The sequence below is a fragment of the Lipotes vexillifer genome, unplaced genomic scaffold (assembly GCF_000442215.2).
Source record: "Lipotes vexillifer unplaced genomic scaffold, Lipotes_vexillifer_v1.1 scaffold469, whole genome shotgun sequence".
Lineage (NCBI taxonomy): Eukaryota > Metazoa > Chordata > Mammalia > Artiodactyla > Lipotidae > Lipotes > Lipotes vexillifer.
This window is the reverse complement of record NW_006788006.1, coordinates 4,839,237-4,861,830: the sequence shown is the minus strand read 5'-3', so window position 1 is coordinate 4,861,830 and position 22,594 is coordinate 4,839,237. Positions and strand designations below refer to the sequence as shown.

General features: G+C 43.1%; 1 protein-coding gene and 1 pseudogene across 1 annotated transcript in view; both read right to left on the bottom strand.

Annotated features, from left to right (window-relative positions):
• Nucleotides 1–5,988, bottom strand: part of LOC103089889 (zinc finger protein 791-like) — a 15,978-nt gene extending 9,990 nt beyond the window's left edge. The window contains exons 1-2 of the mRNA XM_007461122.1: nt 5,721–5,988; nt 390–466 (exon numbers count right to left, since the gene is read on the bottom strand). Coding sequence (XP_007461184.1) covers nt 390–466; nt 5,721–5,988 — 345 coding nt within the window. The remainder of the gene's footprint in view (nt 1–389; nt 467–5,720) is intronic.
• A 32-nt stretch (nt 5,989–6,020) lies between these two features.
• Nucleotides 6,021–22,594, bottom strand: part of LOC103089633 (zinc finger protein 627-like) — a 28,886-nt pseudogene continuing 12,312 nt past the window's right edge.

The following is a 22,594-nucleotide window of genomic DNA, read 5'->3' as shown; positions in this document are numbered from 1 at the left end:
AGGAATGCCTGTTGTATGGCCATTTAAACATAGTCCAGAGCCTTCTGTAGTAGGGGTGCCCTCAAGGTAGGGGCCAATTTCCAAGTAATAGTAAAAATGGGCTCAAGTAAAATTCGTAAATAAGGAATATGCTGTCTCCCCAACACCAAAAGAACCTAGTAGATCTTGTAGGTGCTGAGAGGGATTACAGATATTTCTTCACATTGTCAGGGAGGGAACAGCTGTCTAATTACCAAAAAACATTCAGAAACTTAACCAAGGGCCTCACATATGTGTGGGGTCAATGGCCCATACACTTTTCGCAAGCTCCTTTTTTCAGTAATTGTATGTTCTGAATGAATGAGAAATGAATGTCTTCAGAGGAGGATGTTGTTAGTGTGATGTCGTACCTGTGCTCCTGGAACAAAATGCATGCAGTTCAGATCTGCCTGCAGAGACTGTGGGATGGCCAAGCTGCTGAGGTTCCCTGAGGGTAACCAGGTAAACGTGTATCATGTCCCTTCAGAGGTGAAGGCAACTGCAGCTGAGAGGGTGTTGAAATAGGCACTGAACAGAACAGACTTATCAAATCTGTGGGAGCAGGATATTTACCAGCTGCTGATTGGATGGAGTAAGTAATTTCCATAATGTTGGAGACTAGGAATAGGGGCTAATTTGATGCAACCACAACTCGGGTTGCTGTAATCCACTATGAGGTGTCATTCACCCTTTCCAGGTTTAAGGGCAGACCAAATAAGGCTATTAAAGAAGAAAATTGGCGGTAATCACTTCTCCCTACATACATTTCTTATAATGGTTTTCAATAATTCAAGGCCTTGTTTAATTTAAATCAGGCCATATTAACCAATTTAAGGTCTCTCTCTGGGGTCTCATTTTGTCTAGCCAATTTGGAAGTAGAAGACAATTTAATTTTACTTAATGAACCATGGGTTCAGAGCTTTCCTGCTCACTATGGGATATTTTGGGACAATGGGCAATATGACTATGAGAAATTTAGGCAACATGAGAGTTCTGCTGCTGAAGGCAAATTATACCTATTTGTCCTTTATATTATATTCAGTAATTCTTCCTAAGATGATGAGGTAAATTGTTTAAATTTAGTGGGATCCCCAGGTATACCTGTAATTTGAAACCTATTTTGATTAATTACATGAAGTTTTGTGAATTAGTACAGTACAGGAGTTGTTAATGTTAATCAAACCCATATTATAGAGGACCCAAAACCAAGCAGGCCCCTTCCATCTTTTTGCTATGCAAATTTTTTTAGCATATTTTGGATTTACAATTGAGTGAAATTGTGTTCCTTTGTTTCAGTACCTTTCTTCTCTTGTTCCCTCCCTCCAGTTCTTCCCTGTTTTGCATTTTAGGTCACTGGATATACTCTGGGCGAGAGGGTGTCCTCTTTTCTCTTGTATTGATCATTTTTTTCCTCCAGAGAGCCTCACCCCAGTGCCATCAGGGTCAGAGGCCTCCTTCATGATAACTGGTTACTTTACAGAAATTAAGCACCCTGGGCTTCCCTGGTGGCGCAGTGGTTGGGAGTCCACCTGCCGATGCAGGGGATGCGGGTTCGTGCCCCGGTCTGGGAGGATCCCACGTGCCACGGAGTGGCTGGGCCCGTGAGCTGTGGCCGCTGAGCTTGCGCTTCTGGAGCCTGTGCTCCGCGGCCCGCGTACCGCAAATAAAAAAAAAAGAAATTAAGCACCCTAGGCTTAAATTGTTTTAAATTAATCCCTTTGCTGTGCCACAATGAGGCTATGGGTTTTGTCCACCATAACTCAGAGGGTCAGGATCTTTGTTGCAGTAGAGGTAGGGGCAGCAGCAGCAGAGGTACTTAAGGGTCCTGGTGAGCCCTCTGGTATTAGGAGCGGACTCAGCCTGGCACCTACTGGCTACCTTTACCCTCTCTTCTCTTTCTCTCTGGAATAAGTGTTCTTTTCGGAGTGACCATCCAAGGGGCTCACCTCATTCACAGGGTATAATCATCCGAGTACTCCCCAAAGATCACCCCTCGCCCCAAGGTCTGGGTGAACCCAGCCTCAGTCACACCTTCACTCCAAACACAAATAGGTTCCATCCACGCCATGGACTCAGGACCACTATAAGGAGGGCCCCAGGGCTCCTGCTCCCAAAAGACAAGGAATTACCAAAACTGCCTCTGTATATAGAGCCCAGGCTTGGTGGATCAGCAACGCCACACAGGGCAGCACAGCGCACAGGAGGAGACCCCAGCAAACAGCAGCTCACAGGGCAGGAGCCTCCAGGCTTTCTTATCAGCCTGTCCTGATAAGAAGCACTAGGGGAAAAGGGAGGGGTGAGGCTTATCTTTCAGTAGTCAAACATCAAATATGTGGATCCTGACTACTCATTATAAGAACAAACCCAGGGCTTCCCTGGTGCCGCAGCGGTTGAGAGTCCACCTGCCGATGCAGGGGACACGGGTTCGTGCCCCGCTCCGGGAAGATCCCACATGCCGCGGAGTGGCTAGGCCCGTGAGCCATGGCCGCTGAGCCTGCACGTCCGGAGCCTGTTGCCCCCGCAACGGGAGAGGCCACAACAGTGGGAGGCCCGAAAAGAACAAACCCAGGTAAGAGAAACACGCATTCGCACTAGGTTCTTTTTATATAAAGAAACATTAACAGGATGATCAAGAAGTAATCAAAAACTGGTAATTTGAGAGTGGGTGGAGTAAGAGTACAGGAGTGGAGGAGGATATGTAGGTAGGGAGTCTTCTTAAGTTTCTTATTTTAGGAATATTTTTTAACCCTCATGTGCATCGTTTATTTAAAATCAGGAGAGAAATTGATATATGTCATATTTTCCCATGCTTAATCATTATTTTAAATTAATTTTTGCTTTTTAAAATTAATTTTAACTTTTCTACATAGGAAACCACTCCAAGATTTAATCCTTTAAATGCTAACAAATATAAAACTGCACACCGTCAAAGATTTACAAATCCCCTTCTAACTAAAAGGACAAGAACATTATAGTTTGTCCCTCCACTATATTTCACGCTGGGGATATTTTCAGGAATGAGTGGCATAATGTAAAATATTAGGGGTTTGCAATTAAACCCTGAAACAGACTAGGAATTTAAAAGATGTATATAAGCTTTGAGGTGTTTTCTTCATATCAACAGAAATATAAATTCAATTGTTTTTTCCTCACCGCCATTAAAATAAGACTTTATTTGCTTTAGGAATAGCATGACCTTTTTAAACGTCAAAGTTCCCTAGGGACAGGAGGGCATTATGCTAAATGAAATAAGTCAGAGAAAGATAAATACTTAATAACTGTAAATGGAGTATAACCTTTAAAAATTGTATAATAAATAAATTTTTTTAATGGAAAAAGCACCTGAGCACTTAAATCTCACACCCATCTCTTGTTGAAGTTCTTTTGTCTAAATGGAACAAAATTCTAATTGGTTCCACAATTTTCTTGCTTTACTCACATCGTATCTCTCAATCAACTTACACACTAAAAGCCCCAAAGCTAATGGAAACTAGAGTCAAAGAACTGCAATCTTCAGTTGAGAAAGAAATCCAAAGAAAGAAACACATATTTGAAATGACTGTGTGATTTTGAGGATTCCAGTATTTATGTGAAAAATTTAACAATTTTTGCAAAGTACTTGGAAATTGATATTGGCTTATTAAACCTCCTTAAGGTAGAATTTTGGACCAACCCCAGAACAAAACAGAGCCACCTCTTACACACACACACACACACACACACACACACGACTGCAATAAACCTGGAGAACTTGCATGAGGGAACTCACCTTAAAAGGAGAAATTGTATAGTTTTTAAAATTGTATAAAATAAAATCATTTGCTCTGCTATAAACCACCATTAAAAATCACAGTGTTTCAATTTGGTACTCAAATACCATTTTTGGATTAAAAATTGTCACGGAAGTAATGAATGATTCCAACAACAACAACAACAAAAGAAACACAAATACTGGAATCAACACAGATAAGCAGCCTTCTAGCTACAGTTCAGAAGAAAAGCCCACTTTCAGAAAGATGACCAAATTCCCAGACTTGGGGTCTAAGATATAACCCCTAGTGTGGGTTAGTCGCTGGAGAAGGAGGGTAGGGACAGCTGAGGAGCCACATGAATGAATTCTGGGAGCTCACACAACTTCCCTCGTCCTGTAAGCATGGAAGTGCTGCCTCCACTAGGTTCTAGTCTCACAAGTGAGGAAACTCTCAGCCTGATTCAGTTTAAGGTTCTGACCCAAATTTATAAACCCTTTGTCCACAAGACAGAGGATGTGATCATAACAGACTCTCTCAATGTGCACAAATTACACTGAGTGCACCTACACTGTGGATGTACAACTCAAACATGACGTCTAGAAATGTCTAGGCCTATGGAACCACAACTACAACCTCAGAAAGGGAATCAATCCCACCTCCTTGCAGGTGCACCCCCAGCTTTCCAGGGCTCTGTAGCTTCTCTCAGCATAAGTCTCCTTCTGTGATGGGTGTAAGCAGGTAGGACACCTGCAGGGGAGGCTCCCCAGGAAGAACAACTGGGCCTGCAAGTCCTTCTCTTTACAGGCTCAAGGAAGCGTGGATCACTGACTATAGGCCTCTGCTCTGCACTGGAGTTGCTTTGGAACATGGTTGATGTTTTAACTGACACAAACCTGGTGTTTGAACAATCCAGCAAAATAATTTAAACCCATCGTTTATGTGGAAAGGAGATAAGAAAATTGTAAGCCACTGTTACTAGTTCAACCAGAAAACACAAAATATCTACTCGTTTCAGAAGAGAAGATGTCAGTTAATGATTATTTCCAAAGCAAGAAACTGGTTTGAAAATAATTAATCGCAGTGGAACACTTGGTCTGCAAGTCTCAGCAGACACCACACAATCTGAGAATTTCATTTGATATCACCCAAAAGTAAAGAATAGTCCTCAGAAACTTACTACACACGCTTGGGGGAAGAAAAAAAGCAAAACAGGAATTTGTAAATGGAATGTAATCCTGGAATATTTTATTTTTTTCTGAAATTCACCACTTCTGCCTCTTTGGAAATATTTTATACTACTGTCTTTGAAGCTGTATTGATTAAATACATTTTATCTGACTGAAAAACGATGTTTAAATACATGAATAAATCTTTTAAAGGTGACAATCCCAGGGAGGGCCAACGCTGACAGCACATATCACCCAGGAAAGTTTTAAAGAGGAACCTCCACCCATAGGATGTCTGTGCCCAGGAATGAGGCTGGGAGGAGAGGCACAAGAATTTTGAACAACCTAATTCCAGGAGGTTATTCTTTGCTTTCTTCTCATGGAAAACACCCACAGACAAAAGTAAACTGAAAAAAAAGGTCCATCCAGGGCTCGGGGGGAAAATGATAAAGTTAAAATACTGGGTCTGTTTGAAATGTACCACGGAGGACAAATAGTTGATAATGATGCTGTGAATCACAGAAGGAAAGATGGCTTTGGGAATGTGGGGTGGATTGTGAAAATTTAGGGGTTTATTACCAGCCCTAGAAAGAGCTAGGCTGAGGGGACAGGGTCGTGGACTTGAAACTGCTACCCAAATAATTGGAAAACTCAAAGAGAAAACGGGTGCCCCCTGGGAGAAAGTAAGGACTGGGGACCCCCCAGACCACAGGTCCTCTCACGCACGAACCACGGAGACCGAGTCACGACGGTCCCCTGATGACCCTCCCGGTGGTCACCACACAATCTGGGGCGGACGTGGGGCTGCGGGGCCGGGGCCGAAGCCGCGGCTTGCAGTGACGGAACAGGACACCGGGGTCCCGGCTGCCGGCCCCGCCCCCACGCTGCCGGACGGAGGGGACGGAGGTCCGAGCGGCGCCACTCGCGTCGTCAAGACTCCGGAGTTGACAGCGGGGAGGCCCGGTACCATCACAGCTGGTTCGGGTCAATTCCAACCAACGCCTCCTTCCCTCCCGCTCCAACTCCGCACCCTGGTAACCCACACTCACCATTTCTAGGTTTCCTGGGTGTCTCTGAATCCTTCCTACGACTCCCACGACCACCGCAGGTCACAGCGCGACAGACTCTGAGGCACTGCCACCACCGTCATTGAAGGATAGGAAACCGGATCGCTAGCCTGGCCTGAGGGAGTGAAAACGCCCGAGCTAGAGCAGTGCGTCGCCCCGCCCGCATGCCCAAGAGGCGCCCCTGATTGGACAGTTTGCAAGGCCGCATCCCCCAGTGCTTGAGTGACAGCTGGGCGGGAGGACGTGTGACTCTTGGAAACTAGCTTCCGCCCCGCCCCTGACCCGACCCGTGCTGAGGGCAGCGGGTGGGGTGGAAACCTGACCCAGCCTGATTCCTTTGCGTTGAAAGGGAACTTTTTCGCCCAGCTCTATATGAACACATGAGCGCAGGGAATTTCTGAGTTTCCCAATGGAGCAACTAAGAACAGAGCATGAGGGTAGCCCAGGCAGGTGTATGATCAGGCCACCCAAGATGGCTGTTCTCTTGCTCTCTGTACATCCCCTGCTCTACCAGGCCCTGCTTCACCTACACCCTATTCACATGACTGATCCTCCCTCTTAATCTTAGAGCCTAATCAGTAAATGCTTAGGTACTTGCCCCGGCCACTGATTGTTCTAATCTTCACATCAGACTATCTCCACTTTCATAGCTTAGCAAAGGGGTGGTGAGGTTTCCTGGTAACTGATGAGCCAATCTGAGGTCAGTTTCCTCCATTACTGGTAACTCCCACCCAACGAAGACCGTTCTGCCTGACATCTGCTGTCTACAGTTGGGTGTAGCTCCAGGGGCCTTCTGCTTTGGACATGTAAGATCCCCTATCCGTTAAACCACTGATTTCTCTACGGCTGATTCCGGGCTCTTTCTTTGGTCTTGAGACTGGGCAGTTAATGGGTTTGCAAACCTGCAGGGTGCAACCCAACACCTGGCCACACTGGAAAAGAGGGTCTTGAGTTCTCTAGGGGCCAAGGGTGTCGACCAAAAAAATATTCACCACCTAAAAGTTGAGAGTTATGTTTTATTCGGCAGACATACTGAGAACTTCAAGCCTGGGAGGCAGCATCTTAAGCAACCCTGAGAAGATTGCTCTGAGGAGGTGAGGGGGCAGCTAGGATATATAGGAGTTTTGCAACAAAGGGCAGGTAGTAGGAACAAAAGATTACTGTTAATAAAACAAAACTAGATATCTCAAGTTAAGGAATTTAGCACTTTTCTATCTATGGGAAGATGCAAGAGTCTGGACTCATTGACATCATTCCTTTGATGTGTACCTCAGCTATAGTATCCTATGTTTTCACATCCTGAGTTTCTTCAGGGCTCACCACTGTTGGGAGTGGCTGCAGTCTGATGGCTGCTAGATGGCAGGTATTCTTTGTTTCCTTCCTGAGTTCCCTCAGGGCTCCCCGGCTCACTGCAGTTGCTGATAAATGTAACGTCCTTTGTTTACTGACATGGCAGGCAGGCAGTATTTTATTTCTCAAGGGTTTGGTGTAAGGCTGGGAGGCCACTCATGGAACTGTGACCCTTTTTCAGAAACACAGAAACTGAAATGTGACCTCACCATCTGTAATAAAGAATCTGGCTTCATCTTAATCTTCAGTTTTAAATTACTTTTTATTTTTTTAAAATTTGGCTGTGCTGCGCAGCTTGCAGGATCTTAGTTCCCTGACCAGGGATTGAACCTGCACCCTCGGCAGTGAAAGTATGGAGTCCTAACCACTGGACCGCCAGGGAATTCCATCCATTTTAATCTTTGATCCTTGACAGCGCTGAGCCTTCATCCATCCATCCGTGGTCCAACCCCACTCATTTGGTACTTAAGAGACAGAATCCCAAGCACTTGACTCTGATTGGAAGTTTGAACCCTACAGTCCTAGTTGGGCTCAGGGACTCTTTACAGTCTAAGCACAGGGTGTGAGATGTATTCATTAAATTCTCAGGTAAGGAAATTTATTTTAGATTAGTTTTTGCCTCTGTCCCTAGAGAACTTGAAATGTAAGCGATTATAATATTCCTAAGACAACTGATTCCTATTTCACTAATATAAGAAAACAATAGATCGTTATGTAAATTTGAGATGCACCTGGAACCTCTTCCCCCGCCCCCAGATTTGTTGAGGTATAATTGATTAATAAAATTGTCTATATTTAAAGATTACAATGTGATGATTTTCTGATCTACATATACTATATTGTACATTTGTTAAGATAGTGGATTAAGAATTCTCACCACACATACACACAAACAATGTGAGGTGATGGATGTGTTAACCTGGAAACTCCAAGATGCTGAAGAGACTGGATTGCAAAACTCTTGCATTGCAAAGTGCTTAATGCATTTATTTACTTATTTCAACAGCTTTGTTATGATATAATGTATATACTATACACTGCACCACTTTAAAGTGTGTAATTCAGTGGTTTTTGGTATATTTACAGATAAATGCAATCATCACCACAATTTTTGAACATTTTGGTCACATCAAAAAGAAAACTGTCTCCCCTTTATCTGTCACCCCCAATATTCCCATCTTCCTCCTCCAAACCCCAGCCTTAGGCAATGCCTAATTTACGTTCTGTCTCTATAAATTTCCCTTTTCAGGGTTTTCATATGAAAAGAATCCTAGTATCTATGATTTTTGTGACTGACTTCATTGATGTAGCATAACTTTTTAAAAAGGGACAACCGTGTTGTAGCAGGTATCAATTGTTCATTTTTATGGTTGAAATATATTCCATTGGATGGATAAAACATGTTTTGTTTATATATTCATCTGTTCATGGATATTTGGTATGTTTTCACCTTCTGGCTACTATGAATAACATTACTATAAATTTCATGTACAAGTTTTTGTTCCAACATGTATTTTTCTTGGGCATATACCTAGGAGAGGAACTAATGGATCATATGATAACGCTAGGTTTAATTTTTGAGGAACTCCAAGACTGCTTTACAGAGTGGCTACACCAGTTTATATTCACACCATCAGTTTATGAGGGTCAAATTTCCCCCCATAACCCTGATATTTGTTATCTCACTTTTTGATTCCAGCCATCCTAGTGGGTTTTTTGTTGTTGTTGTTTTGTTTTTAATAAATTTATTTATTTATTTATTTTTGGCTGCATTGGGTCTTCGTTGCTGCGCGCCGGCTTTCTCTAGTTGCAGCCATCAGGGGCTACTCTTCGTTGCGGTGAGCCGGCTTCTCATTGCGGTGGCTTCTCTTGTTGTAGAGCACAGGCTCTAGGTGTACGGGCTCTAGGTGCACGGGCTTCAGTAGTTGTGGCGCGTGGGCTTAGTTGTTCCATGGCATGTGGGATCTTCCCGGACCAGGGCTCGAGCCCGTGTCTCCTGCATTGGAAGATGGATTCTCAACCACTGTGCCAACAGGGAAGCCCCCTAGTGGTTTTGAAGTGGTATCTCCCTGGGGTTTTGATTTTCATTTCCTTGATAACTAATGATGTCCAGCACCTTTTCATATACTCTGGGCCATCTTTGTATATCTTCCTTGGAAAAATGTGTATTCAATCCTTTGCCACTTTTAAATTGACTGATTTGACTTTTTATAATTAAGTTATAAGAGGTATTTAGATATTTTCGAGACAAGTTTCTTATCAGATATATAACTTGCAGACTTTTCCTCCATTCTGTGGGTTGTGTTTCCATTCTCCTGCTTTAAATTTTTTACTTTTAATTCTGGTAATGTACACATGCCATAAAGTTTACATTTTCAACATTTTGAAACTGTATAGTTCAGTGGTGGGAAGTAAATTGACACTGTGAAACTAATCTCCAACTATTTTCATCTTGCAAAACTGAAACTCTTTTCCCATTAGAAAAAAACCCTCTTCATTATCCCGTTACCCCAGCCCCTGGTAGCGGCCATGGCTCACGGGCCCAGCCGCTCCGCGGCACGTGGGATCCTCCCAGACCGGGGCACGAACCCGTGTCCTCTGCATCGGCAGGCGGACTCTCAACCAGTGTGCCAACAGGGAAGCCCATAACCACTCTTTTTATTTCTATAAATCTGACGACTCTAGGTTCTCATACAAATGGAATCATACAGGGTTTAACCTTTTTTGACAGGCTGATTTCACTTAGCATAATGTTTGTAAGGTTCATCCATGTTGTAGCACGTCTGAATTTGCTTTCTTTTTAAAGCCAAGTAATACTCCATGGAATGTTAAGTGCCAAGTTTTTTTTTTTTTAATTTAAAAATTTTTTTACTTTCTTTAGGCTGTGTTGGGTCTTCGCTGTGGTGTGCGGGCTTCCCACTGCGGTGGCGTCGCTTGTTGCAGAGCATGGGCTCTAGGCATGCAGGCTTAAGTAGCTGTGGCACTTGGGCTCAGTAGTTGTGGTTCATCGGTTCCAGAGCGCAGGCTCAGTAGTTGTGGCGCACGGGCTTAGTTGCTCCGTGGCATGTGGGATTTTCCTGGACCAGGGCTCGAACCTGTGTCCCCTGCATTTGGCAGGCGGATTCTTAACCACTGTGCCACCAGGGAAGCCCCAGCGCCAAGTTTTTTTGATCCATTCATCTGTTGATGGACATTTGGGTTACTTCCACCTTTTGGCTATTGTGAATAATGCTAATAGACACACAAGTGGACATATATCTGTTTGAGTTCCTGCTTTTAATTCTTTCGAGTACTTACCCAGAAGTAGAGTTGCTAGATCAAACAGTAACTCAGTTCCAAATTTTTGATGAACTGCTATGTTGTTTTTCATCCTGGCGACACAATTTAATAGCCTTAGCAATAGCACACAAGGATTCCTAAGGATGTTTTCACTTTCTGGATGGTGTCCTTTTTCTTTTTTTGGCCGAGCGGCATGTGGATCTTAGTTCCCCAACCAGGGATCAAACCTGTGCTCCCTGCAGTGGAAGATCAGAGTCCTAACCACTGGATGACCAGGGAATTCCTCGATGGTGTCCTTTGAAGCACAAAAGTCATTAATTTGATGAAGTCCAATTTACCTATTATTTCCTATTCCTACCTATTATTGCTCTTGGTGTCATGTCTAACAGTATTTTGCCAAATCCAAGGTCAGAAAATTTTTCCTATGTTTTATCAAAGTATTTTATTTATTTATTTTTTAATACCTTTATTGGTATTATATTGTTTTATGTTTAGGTCTTTGATCTTTTTTGGTAAATTATTGATTATGGTATGATGTAACGGTACAACCTCTTTCTTTGCATATGGCTATCTAGTTGGCCCAGCAGCAATTTATGAAAAGAATTTTCTTACCGCATTTTTGGTACCTTTGTCAAAGATCAGTTGACCACAGATATAGGGGCTTATTTCTCAGTTCTCAATCTGTTCCATAAATCTGTATTGTCTAGCCTTGTGTCAGTTTCACAACATCTTGATTACTTTTGCTTAGTATAATGCTTTTGAAACAGGGGAGAGCCAAATCTGACTACACGTGGGATCTATTTCTTTTACTTTAACCTTTGTTTCCCGCTGCTTTTGTTCACTAAAAGGATACTGTCTATACATGATGGCCTGCCTTGGGGAACCCTGCCCCTCTGCCTGAATGTTGAACCAAAGTGCCTTTGTTCAGGGAAACATCTGGAACCTGTCCACCTGTGGATGGCTACAAGAAAGAAGAAATTAACACATCCCCTCCGAGGCTGGCCATTCCAGGTGATATTTGCAAAACTTATGGCCTTTTTACTTTACTTCCTCATCTCCTCCCCCTCTCTGTGTTATAAAAGAAACTGGCATCCAAACCCCAATAAAATGTTTATATTGAGACTTTGGTCTGCCATCTTCCCCATCAGCCGGCTTTCCAAATAGAGTCGTGTTCCTTGTCTCAACACCTTGTCTCCGATTCATTGGCTGTCATGCAGCGAGCAGAGCGAGAGCTTGGGCTCGGTAACACTTTGATGTCAGGAAATGTTAATACTACTACTTTGTTTTTCTTTCTTTTTTTTTTTGGCCGCACTGAGCAGCTTGTGGAATCTTATTTCCCTGACGAGGGATTGAACCCAGGCCCTTGGCAATGGAATCTCAGAGTCCTAACTATCGGACCACTAGGGAATTTCCTGTTTATCTTTCTCAAGATTGGTCTGGCTATTCTAGTTCCCTTGAAATTCCACATAAATTTATGAAACAGCTTGCCAATATCTATAAAGATTACAGCTGGGATTATGATAGGTATTGTGTTGAATCTCTAGATCATTTTGTGGAGTAGCAGCAATTCAACAATGTGAAGTCTTCTGAACCATGAACTTGGGAGTTTTCCCATTTATTTATACATTTCTTAATTTCTTTTACCATGTTTTGTAGTTTTCAGAGGATTTGTTTTGTACTTTGAGTTTAGTTTGTTGTTCTTTTTCTAGTTCCCTGAGGTGTTAGGTTGTTAATTTGATATCTTTCTTTCTTAATATAGATGTTTATCACTATAAACTTCCCTTTTACTACTACTTATACTGCATATGAGTGTCCTGTTTGGGTATCCCTAGCAAGCCTATCTTAAGTAGCCTGTGTCTAGCAACTCTCTGTTTCAATTCACTCTTTATACTGGAACCCTGTTGATATGGTGGGAAGGTATTTGGGTGGGAAAATGTTCTTTTATGTTATGGTTAAACTTGAAATGTTTTGGTGGGACAAAATCCCTTGACTATAAACTTCAGAACAGTTTCTTAGCAAAAGATTTATTCCTCATCTTTTGTAGAGAGGAAATTTGAAGGGTCTGGGAGTTGTCCTCTTTCCCCAATAAGATAAGGTTTTAGCAAGTAAGTTTTCTTTAAGGAATGGTCTAAGTTACAGAGAACAGAATGCTTTGTGTGTTTAGCATTTTCTGCATGAAGAATGAGGTCATTTTTTCCAGTCTTCAAGGTGAGAACCTACTTCAGATCTTGCAGGAAAAATTGATGAGTTTGTGGGGTTCCTTAAGACTGAACTCACTAAAGCTTTTAACTCTCAAGCGAGTCCAATCTGGGTCTCCAGTAAATTCATTGTTAACAGTTTCTGTGCTCCTAGAGTTTGTGGACTCTGGTTGTTTCTCCTCCAGGTAAGTGGTTATTCTCTGTATTCCCCTGTCTCTCATTTTTGGGAGCATTGTTATGCCATGTAATCTCAAATCTCTCTTAAATCTAAGAACAGGTATTGCTTTTCAGGTTCATCAGGTATTTTCTTGTGAAGACAAGAATGATCACTCTGAGTTTTTATATATTGGAACAGAAACCATCCATTCACTTGTGAGACTACAGCACTTTTATTCATTCTACTGCTAAAGCCCAAGTAGGAAGTTTCAAAGGTTTTCTTTTGTGACCAATGCATCTAAAAACATTATCATACGTGGATATCTATATTTGGATTTCTTTTCCTCGTCTTATAAAAATCCCCTACGCTGAATGTGTGTTTATAACCCCAAAGACATGTTCCATTGTAACCACTTTCTGTTTTATCACTGCCCTTTGGAGGCAGGATCAAACCCTACCTAAAATGAATCAGATGTTAAGACTGCTGTCGCCACATGCATCAGGCAAATTTTTAAAAAATTATTACACAAAGGTACTTTCTAAGGAAGGTAGGGTAGGTGGTTTGAGGTGGCTTGAGCAAAGGAGAATGGGTTGGCCCTTTGATGTGTACAGGGGTAGAGGCTGTAGGTTTTCAAGTTTGGACCATACTACCTGCTGACACAAAAAAGACAGGGGCATATGTCAACCTTCCTAACTTGTTTACCCATTGTGGGCCAGGCAGGGTGAGCAGTTGTCTCAAGCAGATTGAGTCAGATATGAAAAATGAAGTCAGTGTCTTTCCTAATGTTTACTCCTTATGTTTGCTGACTGAATGATGACACATCTCTGTAAAAAATTAACAAATAGAAACCACAATTAAAATAGAGTTGAGAGACCAGAAGGGGGAGTTCTCACACTCTAGGACATAGCCAAGCCCAACAGGAAAAAAAAAAGACTCCTTTTGGTTCCTGGCAGGGACTCATTCAATGAAAAGCCATGGACTCTTTGTTTCCTACAGCCCTCCCATCTTCCTTTCCCTCTCTCTGAAAGTGTTCTTTCCTTGCTGTGTGGGGACTTGCCCATGGCTTGCCATAGTTCCAGACCCTGAATTGTGATTCTCTGCTGATCCCAAATAGACCCATCTTTGCTGGAGAAATATGTAGCACAAGCAACATAATTCAGATGACAATGACTGAAGAAAATATTTGAATTCAGTCATCCCAGGGTGTTGGAGAGAGCCAGGAAAGTGTCAGTATACTTCCAGAATTCTGTTCAAATATTTTAGTAATGTAATTACTTATTTTATTTTTTGTCCTTTAAATTTTTTTTTTAAATTTTACATTAGAGTACAGTTGATTTACAATGTTGTGTTAGTTTCAGGTGTCAGCAAAGTGATTCATTTATATGTATACATATATCCATTATTTTTCAGATTATTTTCCCATATAAGCTATTACAGAATATTGAGTAAAGTTCCCTGTGCTATACAGTAGGTCCTTGTTGATTATTTTATATATAGTAGTGTGTATTTGTTAATCCCAAATCCCTAATTTATCCCTCCCCCCCCGTTTCCACTTTAGTAACCATAAATTTGTTTTCAAAGTCTGTGAGTCTTCCTGTTTTGCAAATAAGTTCATTTGTATCACTTTTTTAAGATTTCACATATAAACGATATCATATGATGTTTGTTTTTGTCTGGTTTACTTCACTTAGTATGATAATCTCTAGGTCAATCCATGTTGCTTCAAATAGCATTATTTCATTCTTTTTTTACGGCTGATTAATATTCCATTGTATATATATATATATACCACATCTTCTTCCATTCCCCTGTCAATGGATATCTAGGTTGCTTCCGTGTCTTGGTTATTGTAGATAGTGCTGCAATGAACACTGGGGTGCATGTATCATTTTAAAGTACGGTTTTCTCCGGATATATGCCCAGGAGTGGGATAGTGCCAGCATCCCACTATTCTATTCAAAATAGAATACTGTAGTTCTATTTTCAGTTTTTTAAGGAACCTCCATACTGTTCTCCATAGTGGTTGTACTAATTTACATTCCCACCAACAGTGTAAGATGGTTCCCTTTTCTCCACACCCTCTTGAGCATTTACTGTTTGTAGACTTTTTGATGATGGCCATTCTGACCAGTGTGAGGTGATACCTCATTGTAGTTTTGATTTGCATTTCTCTAATGATTAGTGATGTTGAGGATCTCTTCATGTGTTTCTTGGCCATCTGTTTGTCTTCTTTGGATTTAGATCTCCTGCCCATTTTTTGGTTGGGTTTTTTTTTTTTTTTTTTTTTTGATATAGAGCTGCATGAGCTGTTTGTGTATTTTGGAGATTAACCTCTGGTCGGTTGCTTCGTTTTGCTATTACTTATCTTAATTTGTTGTCTCATTTGTTGTGTTCCTGGGGCACCTTGCTAGTGGAGCCTACCCACATGCAGCCAGCAACGTTTTTAGGGGAACAGAACTCTCTCTGATGGCTAACAGTCAAAAGCTAAGTGGTCATCAGCTACCATGACTGCCAAGGAGTTTTCCTTCAAGGAAAACATCTGAAGTATTAGCTGTCTGCCACCTGTAATTAGAGTGTTTTGGACATTTCACGATTGGTATTAATGGTGTGTTTGTTGAATGATATCATGTGTGACCAGGTCAGTGCCAGTGACTTTCACTACAACGAGGACCTGAGTGCAAATGGTAGGAAAACAGCACATTCGTGTTGGATGAGCTGGAGGGATTTTGAAGGAGGGTGCCCAAAATGAAATACTGACGTGCAGGGTACACAGATAACAGGTGATGTTAGGATGAAGAGCAGGGAGTGGGATAAAACAGTGGTGGCCAGGGTACACCATGACCATCAACTGAAGACCTGCATGAGTGTCCAGTCTGACAGAAATGTCTGGTATAGAAAGGCCTCTACTTATAAGGTGCCAGTAAGCCTGATGATCAGACCAAGTTATTGGTCCCAAAGACTGGGGGGAGTGAATCTAAATAATGCCTCAAGCAGCAGGAAGACCTAACTCTAAGAAAGCAAGGTTTAAGTGGGCATTAAGATAACCTATGAGGGTTGTATACTAGGGTTGTAAGAGAGGTACAAGGTCTACCAAATGCCTTTTTCAAGAACCCAGTGTTTTGTTTTTCATAATTCAGTTGATAATATCAATAATATATAAAGTGTCTTGGTGAGTCATTTCATTTCGGTTTCAGTAGGTTCACGTATGATAGAATGAGTAATTACTCTATACAAGTATCTACCATAGTCAGAGCATAGCAAGTAGTCAGTAGAGGGGGTGAGGGGTCCTAGAAAGTCTGTCTGACTTTCTGACTTCCCTGGTGGCGCAGTGGTTAAGAATCCGCCTGCCAATGCAGGGGACATGGTTTTGAGCCCTGGTCCGGGAAGATCCCACAAGCTGCGGAGCAACTAAGCCCGTACGCCACAACTACTGAGCCTGCCCTCTGGAGCCCGTGAGCCAAAACTACTGAGCCCATGCGTCACAACTACTGAAGCCTGCGCGCCCAGAGCCTGTGCTCCGCAACAAGAGAAGCCACCACAATGAGAAGCCCAACGAAGAGTAGCCCCCCCCCCTCGCCGCAACTAGAGAAAGCCCATGTGCAGCAATGAAGACCCAACGCAGCCAAAAGTAAATAAATAAAATAAATTTATAAAAACAAAACAAGGGCTTCCCTGGTGGTGCAGTGGTTGGGAGTCTGCCTGCTGATGCAGGGGACATGGGTTCGTGCCCCGGTCCGGGAGGATCCCACATGCGGTGGAGCGGCTGTGCCCGTGGGCCGTGGCTGCTGGGCCTGCGTGTCCGGAGCCTGTTGCTCTGCGACGGGAGAGGCCACAGCAGTGGGGGGCCCGTGTACCACAAAAAAAAACCCAAAACCAAAACAAAAACAAAAACAAAAAAGCAATGGAGCTCCATTTCCTTAAAAAAAAAAAAAAGAAAATCTGTTTGCCATCAGCTGTAGGGACCCTTTCCTTGGTCAGGAAAGTTATGTCCCTTGATTATATTATCAGTGTGTGTTTGTTCACATCAAGTGCATCATTGGTCGGTCACTAAGTTAGCCATGGGAGAAAAGGGAAGTCCTTTGAATTTTGCTTAAACTTTAGAAGTCTATACATAGTTATGGATTACAGGGGTTCACAGGGCCAAGGTTAATACCATCAGATCTCAGGTGCAATGATATGAGCCTCTGCAGACTGAGGCTTAATATGTGCAGTATAAGCAGTGGCATTGATTTGTACTTCGGTATTGTGAGGCAAATTATTCTTAGAGTTCTTAATGCCAAAGGGGGCGACCTTGTTTTTATTGGTGAGACCAGACAGGTAGATCATGGGCAATGGCCAAATGATCTGTAACACTGTGCAGGTGAGTTAGATTGATTCTTGGGCAGCAACTTATTTATTGCTAGCATGGTTGCCTGGATTTTGACCAGTCTAATGCCTGGGTCCAGTCTTAATCATGGATGGCCCATTTGATCTAGGGACAGAATGCAGCATCTCTGCAATGGAACCCATCAGAATTGGTTATGGCACATTGTCCATAAAAAATATCAACTTCCTGGTCATTCATCTGCTCCCAAGTGACTCCCAAAGTGGATAATGTGCCTAGAAAGTTGGCCTCTTCCAGAATGAATTGCATCAGACAATATGGGAACACACTTTCTTGTCTAGGTGGGATATGCCAGAGGTGCCATTTTTGACTCTATTCTGTAAGCACTAATGTGTATTTAATGAGGAGACCTTTGGTTGGAAAGCCTGAAGGGTCTTGCATTCATGACCAGCCCCAAGACCACTGCAGCCCCGCAGCCTTCTGTGGCAGGACCCAGCCCATTCACAAGCAGGCTGGCACCAGCCCCAGGACTCCCTGGGCCCTGGCCCTGCCCACCAGAAGGCCAACACCAGGTTTGAGCCACTTTGGGCCCCTCAGCCAGCTGCCATAGGATCCAGTTCCACCCACCAGCGGGCTGACACAAGCTTTGGAACACCCTGAGCCCTGCAGCCAGCTGTGTGAGGAACCAGCACTGCCCATCAGCAGGCTAACACCAGCTCCCGGACCTTCAGAGCTCTGCAGGCAGAATTCCCAGGATAGGGCTTTACCCACCAGTGAGCCAGCACTAGCCTCAGAAACCCTTGGGCCTTGGCCCTACCCACCAATAGGCTGACACCAGCTCTGGGACCCCTGGACCCTTCAACCAGAGACTCCAGGATGAGCTCTGCCTGCCAGTGGTCCAGCACCAGCCCTAGGACCTGATTTCACCCCCCAGTGGATGGGCACCAGCCCCAGGATTTCCTGGGCACTAACCCCGCCCACCGGCGGGTAGGCACTAGCACAGAATTACCATAGCCCTACAGCATGCTGTAGCAGGGCCCAGCCCACCCACCAGCAGGCCAGCACCAGCTCTGAGACACCTCAGGTCCCTAAGCCACCCGCCCAGGGATCTGGTCCCACCACAAGCTGGCTGACACAAGCTTTGGGAAACCCCAGACACTGCAGCCAGCTGTGCCACCAACTGGTCCTGCCTACCAGTGGGCCAACACCAGCTCTAGGATCCCCAGGGCCCTGCAACCAGAGTTCCTGGGACCTGGCTTTACCCACCAGTGAGCCAGCACTAGCCACAGGACACCCATAACTATATCTACTTGCTTTAGATTGTCATATAATGTCAAACATATTCTAAAAGATCTATTAATACATTTTTTACTGCCCTCCTCCACATTTTGTGATTTTGATGTCCTATTTTACATCTTCACGTTTACCCTTTTGCTGTTGATTGTAGTTATAATTGCTTTTACAAAAGTTTTTTGATTGTTTTTTAATCTACGTACTGGCTTATTAAAATCATTTCAATCCCTTTGTATATTTGCCTTCCCTATTGTGATTTTCCCTTTCCTATAGATTCATGCTACTTTTCTATTTAGAAAAGACCTTTCAATATTTCTTTTAGGTTAGGTTTAGTGTTGCTGCATTCGTTTAGTTTTTGCTTGTCTAAGAGATTCTTTATTTCTCCTTCTATTCTAAATGGTAATCTTGCTGGGCAGAGTATCCTACGTTATAGGTTTCTCCTTTTCAGGATTTTGAATATATCATGCCACTCCTTCCTGGACTGCAAAGTGTCTGCAGAGAAATCAACTGATAGCCTTATGCAGGGTCCCTTGTAACTGACTCTTTGTTTTTCTCTTGCTGCCTTTAGACTCAGAGCTCTATCTTTAACTTTTGCCATTTTAATTATGATATGTCTTCATGTGGGTCTGTTTGGGTTCATCTTGTTTGGGACTCTCTGTGCTTCCTGTACCTGGACATCTATTTCCTTCTTTAGGTTTGCGAAGTTTGCAGCCATAATTTCTTCAAATACATTTTTCAATCCCCTCTCTTTCTTCTGGAACCCCTATTATGCACAGGTTGGCATGCTTTATATTATCCCATAGATTTCATATGTTGCTTTCATTTTTTTAAAATTTGTCTTTCTGTCTGCTGTTATGATGGGGTGATTTCCATTATTCCATCTTCCAGATCACTTATTCGTTCTACTGTGTTATTTAGTCTGCTATTCATTGCTTCCAGATTGGTTTTTATCTCAGCAATTGAGTTGTCTAATTTTGACTGTTTCCTCTTTACAGTTTCTAGTTCCTTGCTACAGTTATCTGCATTTCTATAAATAATCTTTCTTAATTCCTTTAGCATTTTTATTACCTCCTTTTTGAACTTGGGGTCTAGTAGACTAGTGAGATCTGTTTCATTATTTGTTCTTTTTTTTTTTTTTTTGGGCGGTACGCGGGCCTCTCACTGTTGTGGCCTCTCCCGTCACGGAGCACAGGCTCCAGACGCGCAAGTTCAGCGGCCATGGCTCATGGGCCCAGCCCCTCTGCGGCACGTGAGATCTTCTCAGACCGGGGCATGAACCCGTGTCCCCTGCATCGGCAGGCAGACTCCCAACCACTGCGCCACCAGGGAAGCCCCATGTTTATTGTTTTTGCAGTTTATCTCTTTACAGTGTTTGAAGCATAAAGAAACCTATTTTTTCTTCAATTACTCAGCCATAAAAAGGAACAAAATTGGGTCACTTGTAGAGATGTGGATGGACATAGAGTCTGTCATACAGAGTGAAGTAAGCCAGAAAGAGAAAAACAAATATCTCATATTAACGCATATATGTGGAATCTAGAACAATGGTACAGATGAACATATTTGAGGGCAGGAATAGAGACGTAGACATAGAGAACGGACATGTGGACACGGTGGGGAAGGGGAGGGTGGGATAAATTGGGAGATTAGGATGGACATATATACATTACCATGAATAAAATAGATAGCTAGTGGGAACAAGCTATAAAGCACAGGAAGCTCAGCTCCGTGCCCCGTGATGAACTAGATGGGTGGGATGGGGTTGGGGAGGGAGGTCCAAGAAGGAGGGGATATAGGTATCCATATAGCTGATTCACTTCATTGTACAGCAGAAGTTAACACAACATTGTAAAGCAATTATACTCCAGTTAAAAAAAAACTATTTTATGTTCTCTTCAAATGTGCATGTACATGGAAAGGTATCTATCTCTCCTGCTCTCAAATCCAACATTTACCTGTTTTCTGCTTGAAATTCCCGTTGACTAATAACTGACCAGGGACCATGAGACTATGGAAAATATTCAAAATGCTTGCTTATGGAAAAATTAAACCAAAACAATTTTAGCCAAGAAGTGAAACCAGGAAGCACATATGTTATATAAATTCCAGGACTTCCCCGGTGGCACAGTGGTTAAGAATCCTCCTGCCAATGCAGGGGACACGGATTCTAGCCCTGGTCTGGGAAGATCCCACATGCCACAGAGCAACTAAGCCCGTGTGCCACAGCTACTGAGCCTGTGCTCTAGAGCCCGCGAGCCACAGCTACCGAAGCCTGCATGCCTAGAGCCTGTGCTCCACAACAAGAGAAGCCACAGCAATAAGAAGCCTGCGCACCGCAACGAAGAGTAGCCCCCGCTCGCTGCAGCTAGAGAAAGCCTGTGTGCAGCAAAGAAGACCCAACACAGCCAAAAATAAATAAATAAATAAATAAATAAATTCCAAATATTATGAGTTTTCACAATAAGAGCTGAGGTAAATAGGCCTTTAGTGTGATGTTTCATGTTTCCTTGACTACGAATTAGACTGTTTTGTGTTTTTGCTTGTGTGTTTGTTTGCAGGATGTTCCCCAACTAGGGACTGAACCCAGGCCATGGCAGTGAGAGCACTGAGTCCTAACCACTAGGCCACCAGGGAAGTGCAGAATTAGACTATGTTTAATATTTGCTGTAGTGGTAAGTGTCAAGGGCTTCAATATCCTCTAGTATCCTTGTATTTTTCTTGCTACTGTGTTTGGGTATCCCTAGAAATTCATTTATAGGTAGAGTCTGTGTCTGGTATTTGTTTTAATCCACTCTTTTTATACTGGAACCCTGTTGATATGGTGGTCAGGTGTGTGATGGGAAAATGTTCTCATGTTATGATTAAACCTGTTATGTTTTGAGGGGAGAGAATCCTTGGACTATGTATGTCAGAAAGGTTCCTGGCTTTTATTCCTCACCTTTTGTTAGATCAAAAACCTGAAGGGTCAGGAAGTTGTCTGGCTGCTCTTTTCCCAGTCAGATAAGACTTCGGCAAGTTAGTTTTCCTTGAGGGATGACCTCAGTCACAGAGAACAGAATGCTTTGTGTGTGTATCAAAACGTTTCCCCCCCATTTCCTGCATGGAGCATGAGTCAATTTTTCCCAATATTCCCACTGAGAACTTCCTTGGGCTCCTGTAGGAAAAACTAATGAATTTGGGGGGGGGCTCCAGAAGACTGGCTCCTCTTAGAGCTTTTAACTTTAAGCTAGTCTATACTGTGTATCCAGCAATTCTTCTATTAAACTTTATGACTTCCTAGAAGTTGCTGGCTCCAGTGGCTTCTGCTTTCAGTAATTCTCTATACTTAACCAACTCTCGTTTGGGGGGCCCTGGTTTACCATATAACCTCAAGTATCTTATGGAGGGTATTCCCTGGCGGTCCGGTGGTTAGGACTCCACGCTTCCACTGCTGGGGGCATGAGTTTGATCCCTGTCAGGGAACTAAGACCCCACACGCCATGCGGCATGGCCAAAAAAAAAAAAAAAATCTTATGGATCTAAGAAGGGGTGTGGATTTCTGGTTTGTTCAGTTTTTTTTTTTTTTTTTTTTTTCCAGTACACGGGCCTCTCACTGCTGTGGCCTCTCCCGTTGTGGAGCACAGGCTCCGGACGCGCAGGCTCAGCGGCCATGGCTCACGGGCCCAGCCGCTCCGCGGCATGTGGGATCTTCCTGGACTGGGGCACGAACCCGTGTCCCCTGCATCGGCAGGCAGACTCTCAACCACCGTGCCACCAGGGAAGCCCATGTTCAGTATTTTTTTGTTCTAAAAATGAGAAGGATGAACAGAATCCATCTACTCACCTCTGTTGCTCTATATTTTTCCCTTTTGAGACTAAATTATTTTCACTTATTGATTCTATTGCTAGTGCCCATGCGGGTGGTTTCAAAGTTTTTCTCTTGTGACCAATGATAAAACATTATCATTGGGATCTTTCTATTTGGGTTTCTCTCCTCATCTTATAAAAATT